This window comes from Salmo salar, chromosome 14 (assembly GCF_965601325.2).
Source record: "Salmo salar chromosome 14, fSalSal1, whole genome shotgun sequence".
In the NCBI taxonomy this organism is placed as follows: Eukaryota; Metazoa; Chordata; class Actinopteri; order Salmoniformes; family Salmonidae; genus Salmo; species Salmo salar.
This window is the reverse complement of record NC_138304.1, coordinates 58,552,461-58,570,000: the sequence shown is the minus strand read 5'-3', so window position 1 is coordinate 58,570,000 and position 17,540 is coordinate 58,552,461. Positions and strand designations below refer to the sequence as shown.

At 45.3% G+C, this 17,540-nt stretch overlaps 2 protein-coding genes across 2 annotated transcripts; both read right to left on the bottom strand.

The window, feature by feature from the left end:
* Window positions 1-485: 485 nt before the first annotated feature.
* ndufb3 (NADH:ubiquinone oxidoreductase subunit B3) lies at window positions 486-2,503 on the bottom strand. Its single transcript, NM_001146531.2, has 3 exons — window positions 2,468-2,503; window positions 1,970-2,095; window positions 486-714 (listed from the first exon to the last, which is right to left on the bottom strand). The coding sequence occupies exons 2-3, from the start codon at window positions 2,092-2,094 to the stop codon at window positions 564-566; spliced, it is 276 nt and encodes a 91-aa protein (NP_001140003.1). The 5' UTR covers window position 2,095; window positions 2,468-2,503; the 3' UTR covers window positions 486-563.
* A 3,374-nt stretch (window positions 2,504-5,877) lies between these two features.
* On the bottom strand, window positions 5,878-15,725 carry pecr (peroxisomal trans-2-enoyl-CoA reductase). Its single transcript, NM_001141052.2, is given in 9 exon segments — window positions 5,878-6,447; window positions 6,527-6,638; window positions 10,216-10,289; window positions 10,291-10,327; window positions 10,849-10,945; window positions 13,567-13,648; window positions 13,829-13,994; window positions 14,285-14,418; window positions 15,556-15,725. Coding segments are annotated over 9 exon segments (897 nt in total). The 5' UTR covers window positions 15,668-15,725; the 3' UTR covers window positions 5,878-6,364.
* Between the last annotated feature and the right edge of the window lie 1,815 nt (window positions 15,726-17,540).

Here is a 17,540-nt window from a genome sequence, read left to right as displayed (position 1 = left end):
GGCAAGTGCGGTATTTCCTTGTTCTCACATCACTTGTCATGACATGCTGCTCTCCTCTCACTCAGGTGGCTCGTCGGCAGTACTCTCTCAACACCTCCCCCTCCATCCCCACCTGCCTGAGTCAGCAGGTCACAGTAAAATGAATAGATGGTGGCCGCAGTGCAATTTAGAAGTAGCCCAAAAACCTGCAACCAATATATTTGTTTTCAAAGTAGCCTAATTTACAAGAAAACTTCAAACATATAAACCCTGGTCATGTGCCTTTTTCAGTGTCAGAGTAGCAGGGAGAGTAATACTATTACCAACCACACTACACCAACCACACCAAACCAACACAACCACACTACGCCAACCACACCAACACAACCACACTAACCACACCAACACAACCACACTACACCAACCACACCAACACTACACCAACACAACCACACTACACCAACACAACACTACACCAACCACACCAACACAACCAGCCATTTAGTGGATGAAAACACTCAACATTTATTATACAGGAAAATCATCTGATCCGGTTGTATTCCAAAGCGTTCTGGGCTTAGAGGTCAGTGGCCAGACTTCTTGGGGGGGAAGAGAGCGTACTCTACAGTCAGAGCCACAGCAAAGGCCGCAAAGCCCCATTTAAAACCCCTCAGCATCACGTCTCCCAGGGATACAGGACGGCTGAACCCTCCCACGTACCTCCACACCTCATTACTGTGGGAGGGAGAGAAAAACATCAGTATCACTCACATACACAGAGCCTTCGGGAAGTATTCAGACCGTTTGACTTTTTCCACAATCTACACATAAAACCCCATAATGACAAAGCAACATTTTTTTGGACATTTTTGCTAATTTATAAAAAATAAATATTACATTTACATAAGTATTCAAACTCTTTACATAGTACTTTGCTGAAGCACCTTTGGCAGCGATTACAGCATTGAGTCTTCTTGGTATGACACTACAAGCTTGGCACACCTGTATTTGGGGAGTTTTTCCAATTCTTCTCTGCAGATCCTCTCAAGCTCTGTCAGGTTGGATGGGGAGCATCGCTGCACAGCTATTTGCAGGTCTCTCCAGAGATGTTCGATCAGGTTTAAGTCCGGGCTCTTGCTGGGCCACTCAAGGACATTCAGAGACTTGTCCCAAAGCCACTCCTGCGTTGTCTTGGCAGTGTGCTTAGGGTCGTTGTCCTGTTGGAAGGTGAACCTTTGCCCCAGTCTGAGGTCCTGAGCGCTCTGGAGCAGGTTTTCATCGAGGATCTCTCCACTTTGCTCTGTTCACCTTTGCCTGGACCCTGACTAGTCTCCCAGTCCATGGCACTGAAAAACATCCCCACAACATGATGCTGCCACCACCCTGCTTCACCGTAGGGATGGTGCCAGGTTTCTTCCAGATGTGACACTTGGCATTCAGGCCAAGAGTTCAATCTTGGTTTCATCAGACCAGAGAATTTTGTTTATCATGGTCTGAGAGTCTTTAGGTGACTTTTGGCAAACTCCAAGCGGGCTGTCATGTGCCTTTTACTGAGGAGTGGTTGCCATCTGGCCACTCTACCATAAAGGTCTGATTGGTGGAGTGCTGCAGAGATGGTTGTTCTTCTGGAAGGTTCTCCCATCTAAACAGAGGAACTCTGGAGCTCTGTCAGAGTGACCATCGGGTTCTTGGTCACCTCCCTGACCAAGGCCCTTCTCCCCCTGATTTCTCAGTTTGGCCGAGTCTCATAGCAAAGGATCTGAATACTTATGTAAATAAGGTATCCGTTTATCTATATTTAAATGAATTTGTAAACATTTCTAAAAACCTGTTTTCGCTGTCACTATGGGGTATTGTGTATAGATTGCTGGTTGTTATTTTAAAAAATATGTAATTTAACAAAATGTGGAAAAAGTCAAGGTGTCTGAATACTTTCCGAAGGCACTTTACATGTACACATCTTTAATGCAAAGATCTCCCTCTCTCTCACCGTGCCCACGGGTCCTTCAGTCCTCTAGCTGCCAGTCTCTGCTGTGTGAACTCCAGAGGTGTTCCCTCTACCTTCCACTGCTTAAAGTCTGGCAGGTTTAGTTTACTGCCGTGGTCTCCTCCCATCCTAACACACAGCATCAGGGGGGTTTGAGTTGTGGCACTAGCTAGCTAAATTAGTTCATGAAAACATACAGGAAAACACCACTGATTGTAAAAATATTTCATAGTACCATAGAGATGTTAGGTTTCCATGATCTGATACTCTTGGATTGTACTGTAGTTAGCTAGATAACTAGCACAGCCTGCCGACTAGGGAGCTAACAAGCAAGCTAGTTAGCCTGCTATTTAACGTCCGCAGTGGACCTTGGGAAGCAGCAATGACACATTTAACTATGAAACAATAAAATCTGTCTTCAGTAGTACAACATATTTATATATCAAACACTTACGTCTTATTTCATGTATTTGTAATAGTATAAACACGTAACAGCTGTACCTGTCTGTTTGTGACCTCTGTTGTGGATGAAGCACTTCGACAATTGCGTCTGATGTACGGCACTGCTACGGTACACCGAAGAGACCACACTTAGTTGGTCTTACACTTTGTCGAAGCGTAAACAATCCAGTGTATTTGTTGGTCAGAACCATAGTCTGGACAGAACTAGGGATGTACGTTCCCTTTCAAGGCTTTACAGGAACGATACGTTTTAGTTTGAAGCGATTCAGTTTGATTATAACATCTGTTATATTTATTTAACAAGGCAAGACAGTTCATTAAGAACAACTTCTTATTTACAATGACGGCCTACCCCGGACGACGCTGGGCCAATTGTGCGCAACCCTATGTGACTCCCAATCACGGCCGGTTGTGATACAGCCTGGATTCGAACCAGGGAGTCTGTAGTGACGCCTCTAACACTAAAATCCAGTGCCTTAGACCGCTAAACCGCTTTATTTCAAAGGGATATTGTATCCATTCCATATGTCACAAGTTACTGGAATACATTGGTCACTAATATCTGTTGGGAAAAAGTCTGGTTATTACCACACAAATACCTGCTTGTTAACAAGGTGAAAGAGGTCTCTTTCAGAATGATCCATAAGTATTACCATGCGAATCATTACATGAAGAAACTCAAAAAGACATTTAACATTGATTGTACTTTTTTGTGTTGAGCATCCAGAAACAGTTTCTCATTTATTTTGGCATTGTCTACATGTAAAACAATTATGGAAAGATATTCACAGTTTTATAATTGTTAATATTCTTGATGACTTTTGTTTGTTATTGGAGAATGTGCTGGTCGATTTCCTTAACCATAATAAAGATAATGAAAAACTATTTTACCTCATAAATCTAATTGTGCTAATGGCAAAGTTTCATATTCATAAAAGTAAATTCAGTAATAAAAACCCACTCTTCTGTGTTTTCTAGAAGGGATTCGAGCAATACATTAAGACCATTCTATTGTTATATGTAATGTAAATGTAATGTAATGCATTCTACATTCTTCTAATCATGAAGCTGTTAAAACAATGTGTGTTTCTTTTAAGGTCTTTGTATAATCTGTCATTTGTTGTACCCCCTAGCATATGTTATCATTGTCTATTTATGTACTTATTGTATGTATACAGACTTTTCTACATTGGGAAATATTATATATTTTTCTAAATAGACTGCTGAACCAGGGAGTCTGTAGTGACGCCTCTAGCCCTAAAATGCAGTGCCTTAGACCGCTGAACCAGGGAGTCTGTAGTGACGCCTCTAGCACTAAAATTCAGTGCCTTAGACCGCTGAACCAGGGAGTCTGTAGTGACGCCTCTAGCCCTAAAATGCAGTGCCTTAGACCGCTGAACCAGGGAGTCTGCCGCTCGGGAGCCCACACATAAACATTAGACCGCTGCGCCGCTCGGGAGCCCACACATAAACATTATTCCGCTGCGCTGCTCGGGAGCCCACACAAACATTATTCCGCTGCGCCGCTCGGGAGCCCACACATAAACCTCAGACCGCTGCGCCGCTCGGGAGCCCACACATAAACATTATTCCGCTGCGCCGCTCGGGAGCCCACACATAAACCTTAGACCGCTGCACCGCTAGGGAGCCCACACATAAACCTCAGACCGCTGCGCCACTCGGGAGCCCACACATAAACATTATTCCGCTGCGCTGCTCGGGAGCCCACACAAACATTATTCCGCTGCGCCGCTCGGGAGCCCACACATAAACCTCAGACCGCTGCGCCGCTCGGGAGCCCACACATAAACATTATTCCGCTGCGCCGCTCGGGAGCCCACACATAAACCTTAGGCCGCTGCACCGCTAGGGAGCCCACACATAAACCTCAGACCGCTGCGCCGCTAGGGAGCCCACACATAAACCTCAGACCGCTGCGCCGCTCGGGAGCCCACACATAAACATAAAAAGTTCCATTCTAAATGACTATCTGCTGCTGGTGGAACTCATGAGCTGGGCCTCTCTGAAATTACTGTGTGTTAGAGAGATGTAATACGTATGTCTACGGTCTATTTACTATGGGTGTGTGTGTGTGTAAATGATGTATGTACTATGTAGGCACCTGAGCTGAGCCATAAGGGAGACAAGGCCTCTACCACCCCACTAGGGAGGGGGGGAATGTAGCCTGTTTTTGTCCCCCTACTGTTTCTGAAATCACCATCACCCACTAATTAACTTGTCATTTTTGCAGATTAAATGTTTGAGCTGCTAATGAATCAATATTTATCGTTTGAATTAGCTATGACGTAGCCAATGAATATATAGCACAACTTTCGATTTCACCCCCGATCTCAAAGCCGAATAATTTGACAGTTCGTGAAGGTTTTATGGCGTGATTATCTTCGGCCATGCATTGCAGCTCGCAAAAGTGATTGTGTCTTCGTTATGAAACGATCAACTTTACCCTGTATATTTAAAAATGACCATATACACGGTTTGTTCAAAGCAAAACTAACAAAACTATTGCTGAACAATCCAAATAAAATCGATCGTAAACCCCGTTCAGCAGGTATAGCCAGAAGAGTTGTCTCGGATAGTTTAGGCCTACTTTTATTCTGGTAAAACACAGTGTATAGATAATAACCTAACAAATGACATAGGCCTTCACTCAACTAATAAATCCTCATATCACACAAGCCATTTGTATGCTGAAGGTGCTGTGCAGAGCACAGGAGGTTGGTGGCACCATAATTGGGGAGGACGGGCTCGTGATAATGGCTGGAGTGGAATAAGTGGAATGGTATCAAATACATCAAAACAAAAGGGTTACATTCCATTAGCTCTTTTCATTCCACTAGCTCTTTTCATTCCACTAGCTCTTTCCATTCCATTAGCTCTTTTCATTCCATTAGCTCTTTTCATTCCATTAGCTCTTTTCATTCCATTAGCTCTTTTCATTCCATTAGCTCTTTTCCAGCCATTATCAGGAGCCGTCATCCCCTCGCAGCCTCCAGGAACAGGTCACCTACCTGGCGTTGGTCAGAACGTGACCTTGTGCTCAGTTTGACTAGATAACTGATGTTGCCTGGGCGTTGGTCAGAACGTGACCTTGTGCTCAGTTTGACAAGATAACTGATGTTGCCTGGGCGTTGCTCGGCGTGTAAAATCACTTGTAGATGAATGATCGTCAACAGTTACACGAAGAAAAGGATACATCAGTTGTCACGGTATTTTCAGAAGGTAGAATGTAATATGAGCAACAACAACAAAAATTATGGACCGGCAATTCGTAACGTTTGAATGGATTTTCAGACCAATGCATGCTACATTTGGATCGGATTGGGGTCCGTGGACTGATGCGTATTGGTGAATCTTTACATCCCTAGTCAGAACCATAGACCGCATGGTCAGATCTGAGGTAGAAGTCAGTGTAAAGGGTGTTTATTGTAAGGCAGAGTTATGTTTCTTTATGAGACAAGAATTAGTAAAAACATTATGGTTCATATTCAACATTCTTCGGCATTATTAAAACACTAATAACAGCCAATAATCAGGAAAATTGTCACAGAGGCCTATTACCATGTTAATAATATCTGAATTATCTACAATTATGTACAGTACATGAGATACAGGGCGACACAGTCACACAGGGCGATACAGGGTCACACACGGCGATACAGGGTCACACACGGCGATACAGGGTCACACATGGCGAGGCTGATAGGACGAGAGCAGAAAGATAGAGTTCAGTCTCTATATTGACACCGACCCTTCCATTAATTCATACTGATCGCATTCTGATCAGCGTTCTCAAAAACAATTCTCTAAACATCTACTGTCTGTCTACAATCATACACCCGTCTGTCCATTGCCAAGGCTGGTCACCGCGGTGCTGGGTTGGTCTCCGTAGCGATGACCTTGTTTCCGTAGTGATAGTTAGAGCTTGGCCTTGGGTTTCAGCAGCTCTTTCAGAGTGTCCAGATTCTCTCCCTCTGGGGCCGCAGGCCATGCACTGTGATCTACACACATGCGCATGAGAGGGAGGTTATACACTCATGTGTATACGTGTACAAGTGAGTAACTTGTGTGTGTACCTACCTGGTATTTCCCACATAGAGTGGTAAAGACTCTGTCCAGCGTCCACCCTCAGAGTGGCTCCAGAGATGTAAGAGGCACCAGGAGACAGGAGGAAGCACACTGCTGGAGAGATCTGAGAGAGAGAGGGAGAGAGAGAGAGACCGTCAGTACACACACAGAGAGAGAGAGAGACCGTCAGTACACACAGAGAGAGAGAGAGACCGTCAGTACACACAGAGAGAGAGAGAGACCGTCAGTACACACAGAGAGAGAGAGAGACCGTCAGTACACACACAGAGAGCGAGAGAGACCGTCAGTACACACACAGAGAGCGAGAGAGACCGTCAGTACACACACAGAGAGCGAGAGAGACCGTCAGTACACACACAGAGAGCGAGAGAGACCGTCAGTACACACACAGAGAGAGAGAGAGACCGTCAGTACACACACAGAGAGAGAGAGAGACCGTCAGTACACACACAGAGAGAGAGAGAGACCGTCAGTACACACACAGAGAGAGAGAGGGACCATCAGTACACACACAGAGAGAGAGAGGGACCATCAGTACACACAGAGAGAGAGAGAGGGACCGTCAGTACACACAGAGAGAGAGAGGGACCGTCAGTACACACACAGAGAGAGAGACCGTCAGTACACACACAGAGAGAGAGACCGTCAGTACACACACAGAGAGAGAGACCGTCAGTACACACACAGAGAGAGAGACCGTCAGTACACACACAGAGAGAGAGACCGTCAGTACACACACAGAGAGAGAGAGACCGTCAGTACACACAGAGAGAGAGAGACCGTCAGTACACACAGAGAGAGAGAGACCGTCAGTACACACAGAGAGAGAGAGACCGTCAGTACACACAGAGAGAGAGAGACCGTCAGTACACACAGAGAGAGAGAGGGAGCGAGACCATCAGTACACACAGAGAGAGAGAGAGGGACCGTCAGTACACACAGAGAGAGAGAGAGGGACCGTCAGTACACACAGAGAGAGACCGTCAGTACACACACACAGAGAGAGAGAGAGAGAGAGAGAGAGAGAGAGAGAGAGAGGGAGCGAGACCGTCAGTACACACACAGAGAGAGAGAGAGAGAGAGAGAGAGGGAGCGAGACCGTCAGTACACACACACACAGAGAGAGAGAGGGAGCGAGACCGTCAGTACACACACACACAGAGAGAGAGAGGGAGCGAGACCGTCAGTACACACACACAGAGAGAGACCGTCAGTACACACACAGAGAGACAGAGAGAGAGACAGAGAGACAGAGAGAGACAGAGAGAGACAGAGAGAGACAGAGAGAGACAGAGAGAGACAGAGTCAATAAACACAGAGAGAGAGACCGTCAGTACACACAGAGAGAGAGGGAGAGAGACCGTCAGTACACTGTCATGACGTTGGCCTCTTTTGGTACAGGGAGGACAGTTGACCCCCTCCCTTTTGCACCACCACCCAACCTACCTTCCCCCCAATCCACCCTGTGTGTAAAGGGTTGTAAAAACTCTTAAAATTCCAGTAGAGTCTCTGGCCACATGGCCCATAGAGAGACACAGGAAATTCTTCCAACTCATAGAATTGGAGAGCCAAGCGACATTTTGTGTTCTGGAGAAGGTATGGAAGATTGGTGAAGAATCCAGCTACGAACTGATCCGCTTGGTACAATTTTGTGATACTCAGAAGAGACAATATAGCCATATTACCATAAAACTGTTTATATAATAGCATCAGCTTGAGACTCGCATCATAATGGGTGTATAGAATGTATTAATAAGGATAAAGCTTTTATAATACAGTGAGATGCTATTGTACTGATGTTAATGTGATAGAATTGTATTTCTGTAACCAAGTCTAGCTCAGTCATAGGCACGCCCCAGGGACACATACAGGACCAGGCGTCATTTGACAAGCCTGTTCGATGGGCACTATAAAACACCCCCTGATTGACATTTCTTCAGACCAGGCCTACACTCCATGGCCAATAGGTTTTACCATCCAATTCCTCTACTGAAAGTGAACCATACCACGTGGTTAACTTTTAGACTATTGATACCGACAGAATAAGAACAAGTCTTTGATATTAATTATTAGTCTGCAGCTAAGTAAATTATATCATTGAACGCGAAGACCAACGAAACAACCATTCGATGACGACATTAATGAATGTCGCTTTGAAAGATCCATTCTAACCGAGAGAGAGACTCTCCATCAGAACTACTCTCCAACAAGAATCAGAACGACACACTGAGCGTAAATATATATTGATTGCAATTGTTCCCGAATGAGTGAGCCTTCAATTGTCAATTGTTTAATATTAATGAACTCTGTAGGTGTGCATTCTCAGCTGACCGTTTATGATCCATTGTTCAACAGGCCGACCTGCCTGTTTAGCCCACAAGGGCACATTCCTCTACCAATCCTTTGTGACGATAATTACTGTTTGTATGTTTTCTGTTAATTACTTAGTGTAGTAAATAAATGATTTTAAGACAATTGATGGTATGGATGATTTTAGTAAAGACTGGGTTCGTGCAGATACAACAATTTACGACGTTTGGAATGAGACTGGACTAAAGGTAAAAGACACCATTTAAACCAGAAGATAATCGGCCTATACTATAATATAATATTATAGTACAGGAAAGTTATATTAGGAAAATTATAGCTTTGTAATCTGAATATTCTCCTTGGTGCCCCGATCTCCTAGTTAATTACAATTAAACGATTAATCAGTTTAATCGCGTGATAATAATTACAGGGAGCTAATTGATAAACATATCTTCAGTTTAATGGTACCCCCAAAGACACGACAACACACAGAGAGAGAGAGAGGGAGAGAGACCGTCAGTACACACAGAGAGAGAGAGAGACAGAGAGAGAGAGAGAGACCGTCAGTACACACACAGAGAGAGAGAGACCGTCGAGAGAGAGAGAGAGAGAGAGAGAGAGAGAGAGAGAGAGACCGTCAGTACACACAGAGAGAGAGAGAGACCGTCGAGAGAGAGAGAGAGAGAGAGAGACCGTCAGGAGAGAGAGAGAGAGAGAGAGAGAGAGAGAGACCGTCAGGGAGAGAGAGAGAGAGAGAGAGAGAGACCGTCAGGAGAGCGAGAGAGAGAGAGAGAGAGAGAGAGAGAGACCGTCAGGGAGAGAGAGAGAGAGAGAGAGAGAGAGAGAGAGAGAGAGAGAGACCGTCAGGAGAGAGAGAGAGACCGTCAGGAGAGAGAGAGAGAGACCGTCAGGAGAGAGAGAGAGAGAGAGAGCCGTCAGGAGAGAGAGAGAGAGAGAGAGACCGTCAGGGAGAGAGAGAGAGAGAGAGAGACCGTCAGGAGAGAGAGAGAGAGAGAGAGAGAGAGAGAGAGACCGTCAGGAGAGAGAGACCGTCAGGAGAGAGAGAGAGAGACCGTCAGGAGAGAGAGAGAGAGAGAGAGAGACAGTAGAGAGAGAGAGAGAGACCGTCAGAGAGAGAGAGAGAGAGAGAGAGAGAGAGACCGTCAGAAGAGAGAGAGAGAGAGAGACCGTCAGAAGAGAGAGAGAGAGAGAGACCGTCAGAGAGAGAGAGAGAGAGAGAGAGAGAGAGAGAGAGAGAGAGAGAGAGAGAGAGAGAGAGAGACCGTAAGAGAGAGACAGAGAGAGAGAGAGAGAGAGAGAGAGAGAGACCTGCGAAGCACTGTGCGTATGTACATAAATGATGTGAATACCTCCTCTGGGACGCCCAGTCTTTTAGCAGGACTGAAGGGAACAGACATCTTAAACAGTGTTGGTCCAAACTCCTATATAGTTCTCAACGGCTGTCTTGGAGATGATGGTACCCTGGAAGAGATGACAGAGGGACTGGCGTGAAACCCGGGGGCCTCCTAGGTACCATAAGACTGGGTTAGCCCACTGAGCTTAAGTTAAGGCTTTGAGAGCTTGGGGAGCAAACGCAAGTCTTCAGGTCAGTCATATCGTCACATCTTAGTGCAATTACAATTCAGGCACACAGTGAACACACACACAGGTACGTACCGGTGCTACGGCGTTGACTGACCACGTACGTACCGGTGCTACGGCGTTGACTGACCACGTACGTACGTACGTACCGGTGCTACGGCGATGACTCTGACCACGTACGTACGTCGTTGACTCTGACCACGTACGTACGTACCGGTGCTACGGCGTTGACTCTGACCACGTACGTACCGGTGCTACGGCGTTGGCTCTGACCACGTACGTACGTACCGGTGCTACGGCGTTGACTCTGACCACACACGTACGTACCGGTGCTACGGCGTTGACTCTGACCACACACGTACGTACCGGTGCTACGGCGTTGACTCTGACCACGTACGTACCGGTGCTATGGCGTTGACTCGGACTCCAGATATGGCCCATTCGATGGCCAGAGTCTTCGTCAGGTTGTCCACAGCGGCCCGAGCTGCTCCGGTATGACTGGACAGACACAATGCAGACGTCAGCGCGTGAGGTCCCCTCAATAAGGAAGGAAGGAAGGAAGGAAGGTAGTGTGTAGAGTTGGCAGGCAGGCAGGCAGACAGGGTGTAGAGTTGGTAGCAGGTAGGTATGAATGGAGGTAGGTAGGTAGGTAGGTAGGTAGGTAGGTAGGTAGGTAGGTAGGTAGGTAGGTAGGTAGGTAGGTAGGTAGGTAGGTAGGTAGGTAGGTAGGTAGGTAGGTAGGTATGCAGGCAGGCAGGTAGGTAGGTAGGTAGGTACAGTGCCTTGCGAAAGTATTCGGCCCCCTTGAACTTTGACCTTTTGCCACATTTCAGGCTTCAAACATAAAGATATAAAACTGTATTTTTTTGTGAAGAATCAACAACAAGTGGGACACAATCATGAAGTGGAACGAAATTTATTGGATATTTCAAACTTTTTTAACAAATAAAAAACAGAAAAATTGGGCGTGCAAAATTATTCAGCCCCCTTAAGTTAATACTTTGTAGCGCCACCTTTTGCTGCGATTACAGCTGTAAGTCGCTTGGGGTATGTCTCTATCAGTTTTGCACATCGAGAGACTGAAATGTTTGCCCATTCCTCCTTGCAAAACAGCTCGAGCTCAGTGAGGTTGGATGGAGAGCGTTTGTGAACAGCAGTTTTCAGTTCTTTCCACAGATTCTCGATTGGATTCAGGTCTGGACTTTGACTTGGCCATTCTAACACCTGGATATGTTTATTTGTGAACCATTCCATTGTAGATTTTGCTTTATGTTTTGGATCATTGTCTTGTTGGAAGACAAATCACCGTCCCAGTCTCAGGTCTTTTGCAGACTCCATCAGGTTTTCTTCCAGAATGGTCCTGTATTTGGCTCCATCCATCTTCCCATCAATTTTAACCATCTTCCCTGCCCCTGCTGAAGAAAAGCAGGCCCAAACCATGATGCTGCCACCACCATGTTTGACAGTGGGGATGGTGTGTTCAGGGTGATGAGCTGTGTTGCTTTTACGCCAAACATAACGTTTTGCATTGTTGCCAAAAAGTTCAATTTTGGTTTCATCTGACCAGAGCACCTTCTTCCACATGTTTGGTGTGTCTCCCAGGTGGCTAGTGGCAAACTTTAAACGATACTTTTTATGGATATCTTTAAGAAATGGCTTTCTTCTTGCCACTCTTCCATAAAGGCCAGATTTGTGCAGTATACGACTGATTGTTGTCCTATGGACAGAGTCTCCCACCTCAGCTGTAGATCTCTGCAGTTCATCCAGAGTGATCATGGGCCTCTTGGCTGCATCTCTGATCAGTCTTCTCCTTGTATGAGCTGAAAGTTTAGAGGGACGGCCGGGTCTTCGTAGATTTGCAGTGGTCTGATACTCCTTCCATTTCAATATTATCGCTTGCACAGTGCTCCTTGGGATGTTTAAAGCTTCTCCACAACAGTATCTCGGACCTGCCTGGAGTGTTCCTTGTTCTTCATGATGCTCTCTGCGCTTTAAACGGACCTCTGAGACTATCACAGAGCAGGTGCATTTATATGGAGACTTGATTACACACAGGTGGATTCTATTTATCATCATTAGTCATTTAGGTCAACATTGGATCATTCAGAGATCCTCACTGAACTTCTGGAGAGAGTTTGCTGCACTGAAAGTAAAGGGGCTGAATAATTTTGCACGGCCAATTTTTCAGTTTTTTATTTGTTAAAAAAAGTTTTAAATATCCAATAAATTTCGTTCCACTTCTTAATTGTGTCCCACTTGTTGTTGATTCTTCACAAAAAAGTACAGTTTTATATCTTTATGTTTGAAATGTGGCAAAAGGTCGAAAAGTTCAAGGGGGCCGAATACTTTCGCAAGGCACTGTAGGTAGGTGGGTAGGTAGTGTGTAGAGTTGGTAGCAGGTAGGTAGGTAGTGTGTGGAGTTGGTAGTGTGTAGGTAGGTAGGTAGGTAGTGTGTAGAGTTGGTAGTGTGTAGGTAGGTAGGTAGGTAGGTAGGTAGGTAGGTAGGTAGGTAGGTAGGTAGGTAGGTAGGTAGGGTGTAGAGTTGGTAGTGTGTAGGTAGGTGGGTAGTGTGTAGAGTTGGTAGTGTGTAGGTAGGTGGGTAGTGTGTAGAGTTGGTAGTGTGTAGGTAGGTGGGTAGTGTGTAGAGTTGGTAGCAGGTAGGTAGGTAGGTAGGTAGGTAGGTAGGTAGGTAGGTAGGTAGTGTGTAGAGTAGGTAGGCAGGTAGGTAGGCAGGTAGGTAGTGTGTGGAGTTGGTAGTAGGTAGGTAGGTAGGTAGGTAGGTAGGTAGGTAGGTAGGTAGGTAGGTAGGTAGGTAGGTAGGTAGGTAGGTAGGTAGGTAGGTAGGTAGGTAGTGTGTAGAGTTGGTAGTGTGTAGAGTTGGTAGCAGGTAGGTAGGTAGGTAGGTAGGTAGTGTGTAGAGTAGGTAGGCAGGTAGGTAGGCAGGTAGGTAGTGTGTGGAGTTGGTAGTAGGTAGGTAGGTAGGTAGGTAGGTAGGTAGGTAGGTAGGTAGGTAGGTAGGTAGTGTGTAGAGTTGGTGGTAGGTAGGGTCTCATCAGATGTATTATTATCAGTGTGAGTCAGGAAGTGAGAGATGTTGATGGTCATTGTGAGAGACTCACGCCATGCCCGGGAAGCCCTTCCACATATCAGCGATGATGTTGACGATCGCTCCCCCATTGTCTTTCATCCATGCGGCATACACTAGGAAAACACACACATCACGTTACACACACACACACACACACACACACACACACACACACACACACACACACACACACACACACACACACACACACACACACACACACACACACACACACACACACACACACACACACACACACACACACACACACACACACACACACACACACACACCTTCCTTGCAGCAGTGGAAGGTTCCTGTGAGGTTTGTGTCTATGACAGCCTTCCACCCCTTAGATGAGGTGTGTTCTGCTGGGCTGCTGAACTGGCCTCCGCCGTTATTTACCAGGAAGTCTATACGGCCATACTGCTGCAACACTGACGAGACCAGAGACTTCACCTACACACAGAGAAGAGGTTTCCTTTGGTACGCCATGGGTTGCTGTGTGTACCCCTTCCTCATGGTGGAAGTTATAGGGTGCTGTGTATACCCCTTCCTCAATGTGGAAGTTACAGGGTGCTGTGTGTACCCCTTCCTCAATGTGGAAGTTACAGGGTGCTGTGTGTACCCCTTCCTCAATGTGGAAGTTACAGGGTGCTGTGTGTACCCCTTCCTCAATGTGGAAGTTACAGGATGCTGTGTGTACCCCTTCCTCAATGTGGAAGTTACAGGATGCTGTGTAGACCTACCTCCTCCTCATTGCGTATGTTACAGACTATAGGGGTGACAGAGGCAGGGCTAGACTGAGGGATACTCTGTCTCAGCTCGTCAGCTGCAGCCTCCAACCTCTCCAACTTCCTACTGGAGATCACCACGTTACAGCCTGACACACAGAGACATGATCACCACGTTACAGCCTGACACACAGAGACATGATTACCAGGTTACAGCCTGACACACAGAGACATGATTACCACGTTACAGCCTGACACACAGAGACATGATTACCAGGTTACAGCCTGACACACAGAGACATGATCACCACGTTACAGCCTGACACACAGAGACATGATCACCACGTTACAGCCTGACACACAGAGACATGATCACCACGTTACAGCCTGACACACAGAGACATAATTACCAGGTTACAGCCTGATACACAGAGACATGATTACCAGGTTACAGCCTGACACACAGAGACATGATCACCCCGTTACAGCCTGACACACAGAGACATGATCACCACGTTACAGCCTGTACATCTTACTGTAGACATTATTGTTGAAAACTAGTCTAGGTTGGAACTGTTGCTGTTAAAATACAATAATAATTGTTTTTCTGAACTGGAATAAACTGATTGAAGCAAGATGCTTTTTGAGGGAAACATTCATCTACAACAGGAAGCGGTTTCCTGCCTGACTGAGAAAGAAGAGGAAGCGGTTTCCTGCCTGACTGAGAAAGCAGTAGGTGTTCTGATCCAGTTTGGTTCCACATACCCATGTGAGTCAGGGTTCTGAACTCTTACCTAGTTAAAAAAACAAGTAGAGAAACAGTCTCAAGGCTGAGCATAACCTCAGAGATGCACTGTTAAAAACAGAGCCCAGCACAGACCTGCTGTCATTAGGACTGTGGGTGTGTGTTTTCTGGTCTACAGATGTGATCAATCACTTTATTCCAGTTCAGAATTAAAAATAATAATTGTATTTTAACAGCAACAGTTCCAACCTAGACACATATGTAAGTGTTTTTAATGGGGGAAAATAAACATGAATACATATTTATATGGATATTTCATGTCATTGTTATTTGTTTGAGGCATAAGGGGAATGAAATGAACCGATATTTAGGTATAGTTGCATATTTTCCTAAGCTTGGGTCCCAGGAAAACTGAATTTCTCATTTGGGTCCGAGGCTGAAAGTGTAAGAAGCCCTGATCTGGGGTAAAGTTCACTCAGTGCTGCTATAACCTAACCAGCGACTCCCTGCCTGTCTAAACGCTGACACACACAGTACCTACCCAGCTGCAGCAGTTCGGAGGAGATGGCTTTACCGATTCCGGTGCCTCCTCCCGTTACCACCGCCACTTTGTGGTTGAACAGACCCGCTTTGAACACACCGGAGACGGCCATGTTTGTCCCTGCTACTCGGTGCTAGTCATGTGATCTGTCGTGTTTCCTATGCCCTTGTGGCGCCCTCTCCGGGACACAGCCGGTGTTAAAACCGACCTTTAGTGATGGGCTTTCCGGTTCTGTTCATAGACGCGGTTCTTTTGGCTCCCAAACGGCTCTTTAAAAAAAAAGATGTTTTGTATTTTTTCAAGTCAAACAGTTTGTGATAGTTTGACTATGATTGGTTTTAAAACAATTCTAATTAAATTATTAAATGAAATCATACTCTACCTTAACCACAATGTATTTAAGAATGCACTGATTTGTTATGAAAAATAATGCTATTAAATATGTGGATTTAAAGTATAACTTTTTGATGTATATAAACAAAGTGCATATAAATATAACCATTCAAAACAAATACAATCTGAACAGCATAATAGAATATTTCACCATATCAAAGAAAGATATATAATTTGCAAAACTGCAGCATCCCACATATTGAAATAAAAGTAAAAAAAATAAAAAGAAGAACGCTATTACACATGTGCATTTAAAGTATAACTTTTTCATGTATATAAACAAAGTGCATATAAATCTAACCATTCAAAATGAATACTGTTACGGATACAGGTATCCTGAGTGTGTATCCTGTGAGTGTATTTATTTTCTCTCCTTCTGCTCCTCACAGGTGACAATCATCACTCCCCAATCAGTCCCCAATCAGAAGACACCTGTTCCTTTTCCCTCAACCAATCACAGCCCCTTTCCCTTGATTTAAAAACCCAGTCAGTTGTTTTTGGATTGTTTCTTTCATTGGGTCCAGCTCAGCCCTTCTTCCCACACCCCTTTACCATGTGTTTTAAAATAAACCATTAGTGTTTGACGGTAGATTTATGTTGTCTGTGGTTTTTGTTCTCACTGTTCCTTTTCACTGGTATAATTTGCATGAGTTATGTTCCGGGTCTCGTTTCCACCCCCCCAGACTGCAGGGCCAAAGGGATTCATAACATAAGTGGGGGCTCGTCCGGGATCTGTCTTTACTGACGCCCATGCCGCTCGTGCAACTTATTGTAGTGGTTAGTTCCGTGTTGAGGTTATTCTGTGAAGAGCCTCATCAATCGCTCTGGCATCACTGAAGGCTAACTTCTTAAACCTGGGGTGAAGTCCAGCGGTTTCTGATAGCACGTGATTATATTCCATTCTGTGGAACTTTATGTCCATTGATGAACATAGGGTGTCCATCAACTCTGTCACATGTCCTGTGGTTACATTTGCTTCTCTCTGGCTGTGATTCGCTGCAGATCCTTACACAGGAGTATCATTTTTGAGGCTGTTACATAGCTGAACAGAGAGAAGAGTAACTTATTAGTTCATGTTTTGTCTGCTGATACTACATTCTCATCTACTGCTCATATACATAATACTGGATTAACTAATGAGGTAGTAATAACTGCTTACCTGTACCTCTCTCCACTGATCTCCATAGTGACCTGCTCAAAGGGTTCCAGATAATGATGTAGTAATAACTGCTTACTGTACCTCTCCACTGATCTCCATAGTGACCTGCTCAAAGGGTTCCAGATAATGATGTAGTAATAACTGCTTACTGTACCTCTCTCCACTGATCTCCACGGTGACCTGCTCAAAGGGTTCCAGATAATGATGTAGTAATAACTGCTTACTGTACCTCTCTCCACTGATCTCCACGGTGACCTGCTCAAAGGGTTCCAGGACACCTCCTCCACCACCTCCCATTCCTCTTGGGTCAGAGCATCAACAGGTGCATAGACAAAGGCCAGGGTAGAGATAATGGCGTCCTTTGACTCAAGAAACCACTTCAACATATAAAATGTTGAATTCCACCTTGTAGTGCAGTCTTGTTTAGGCCTCA

Excerpts from the sequence above, each read along its gene's own strand:
- ndufb3 (NM_001146531.2), bottom strand. The coding sequence starts at position 2,094 with ATGGGAGGAGACCACGGCAGTAAACTAAACCTGCCAGACTTTAAGCAG. Across the intron at positions 715-1,969 it reads CTGAAGGACCCGTGGGCACG|TAATGAGGTGTGGAGGTACG; the intron begins GTGAGAGAGAGG and ends TCCCTCCCACAG.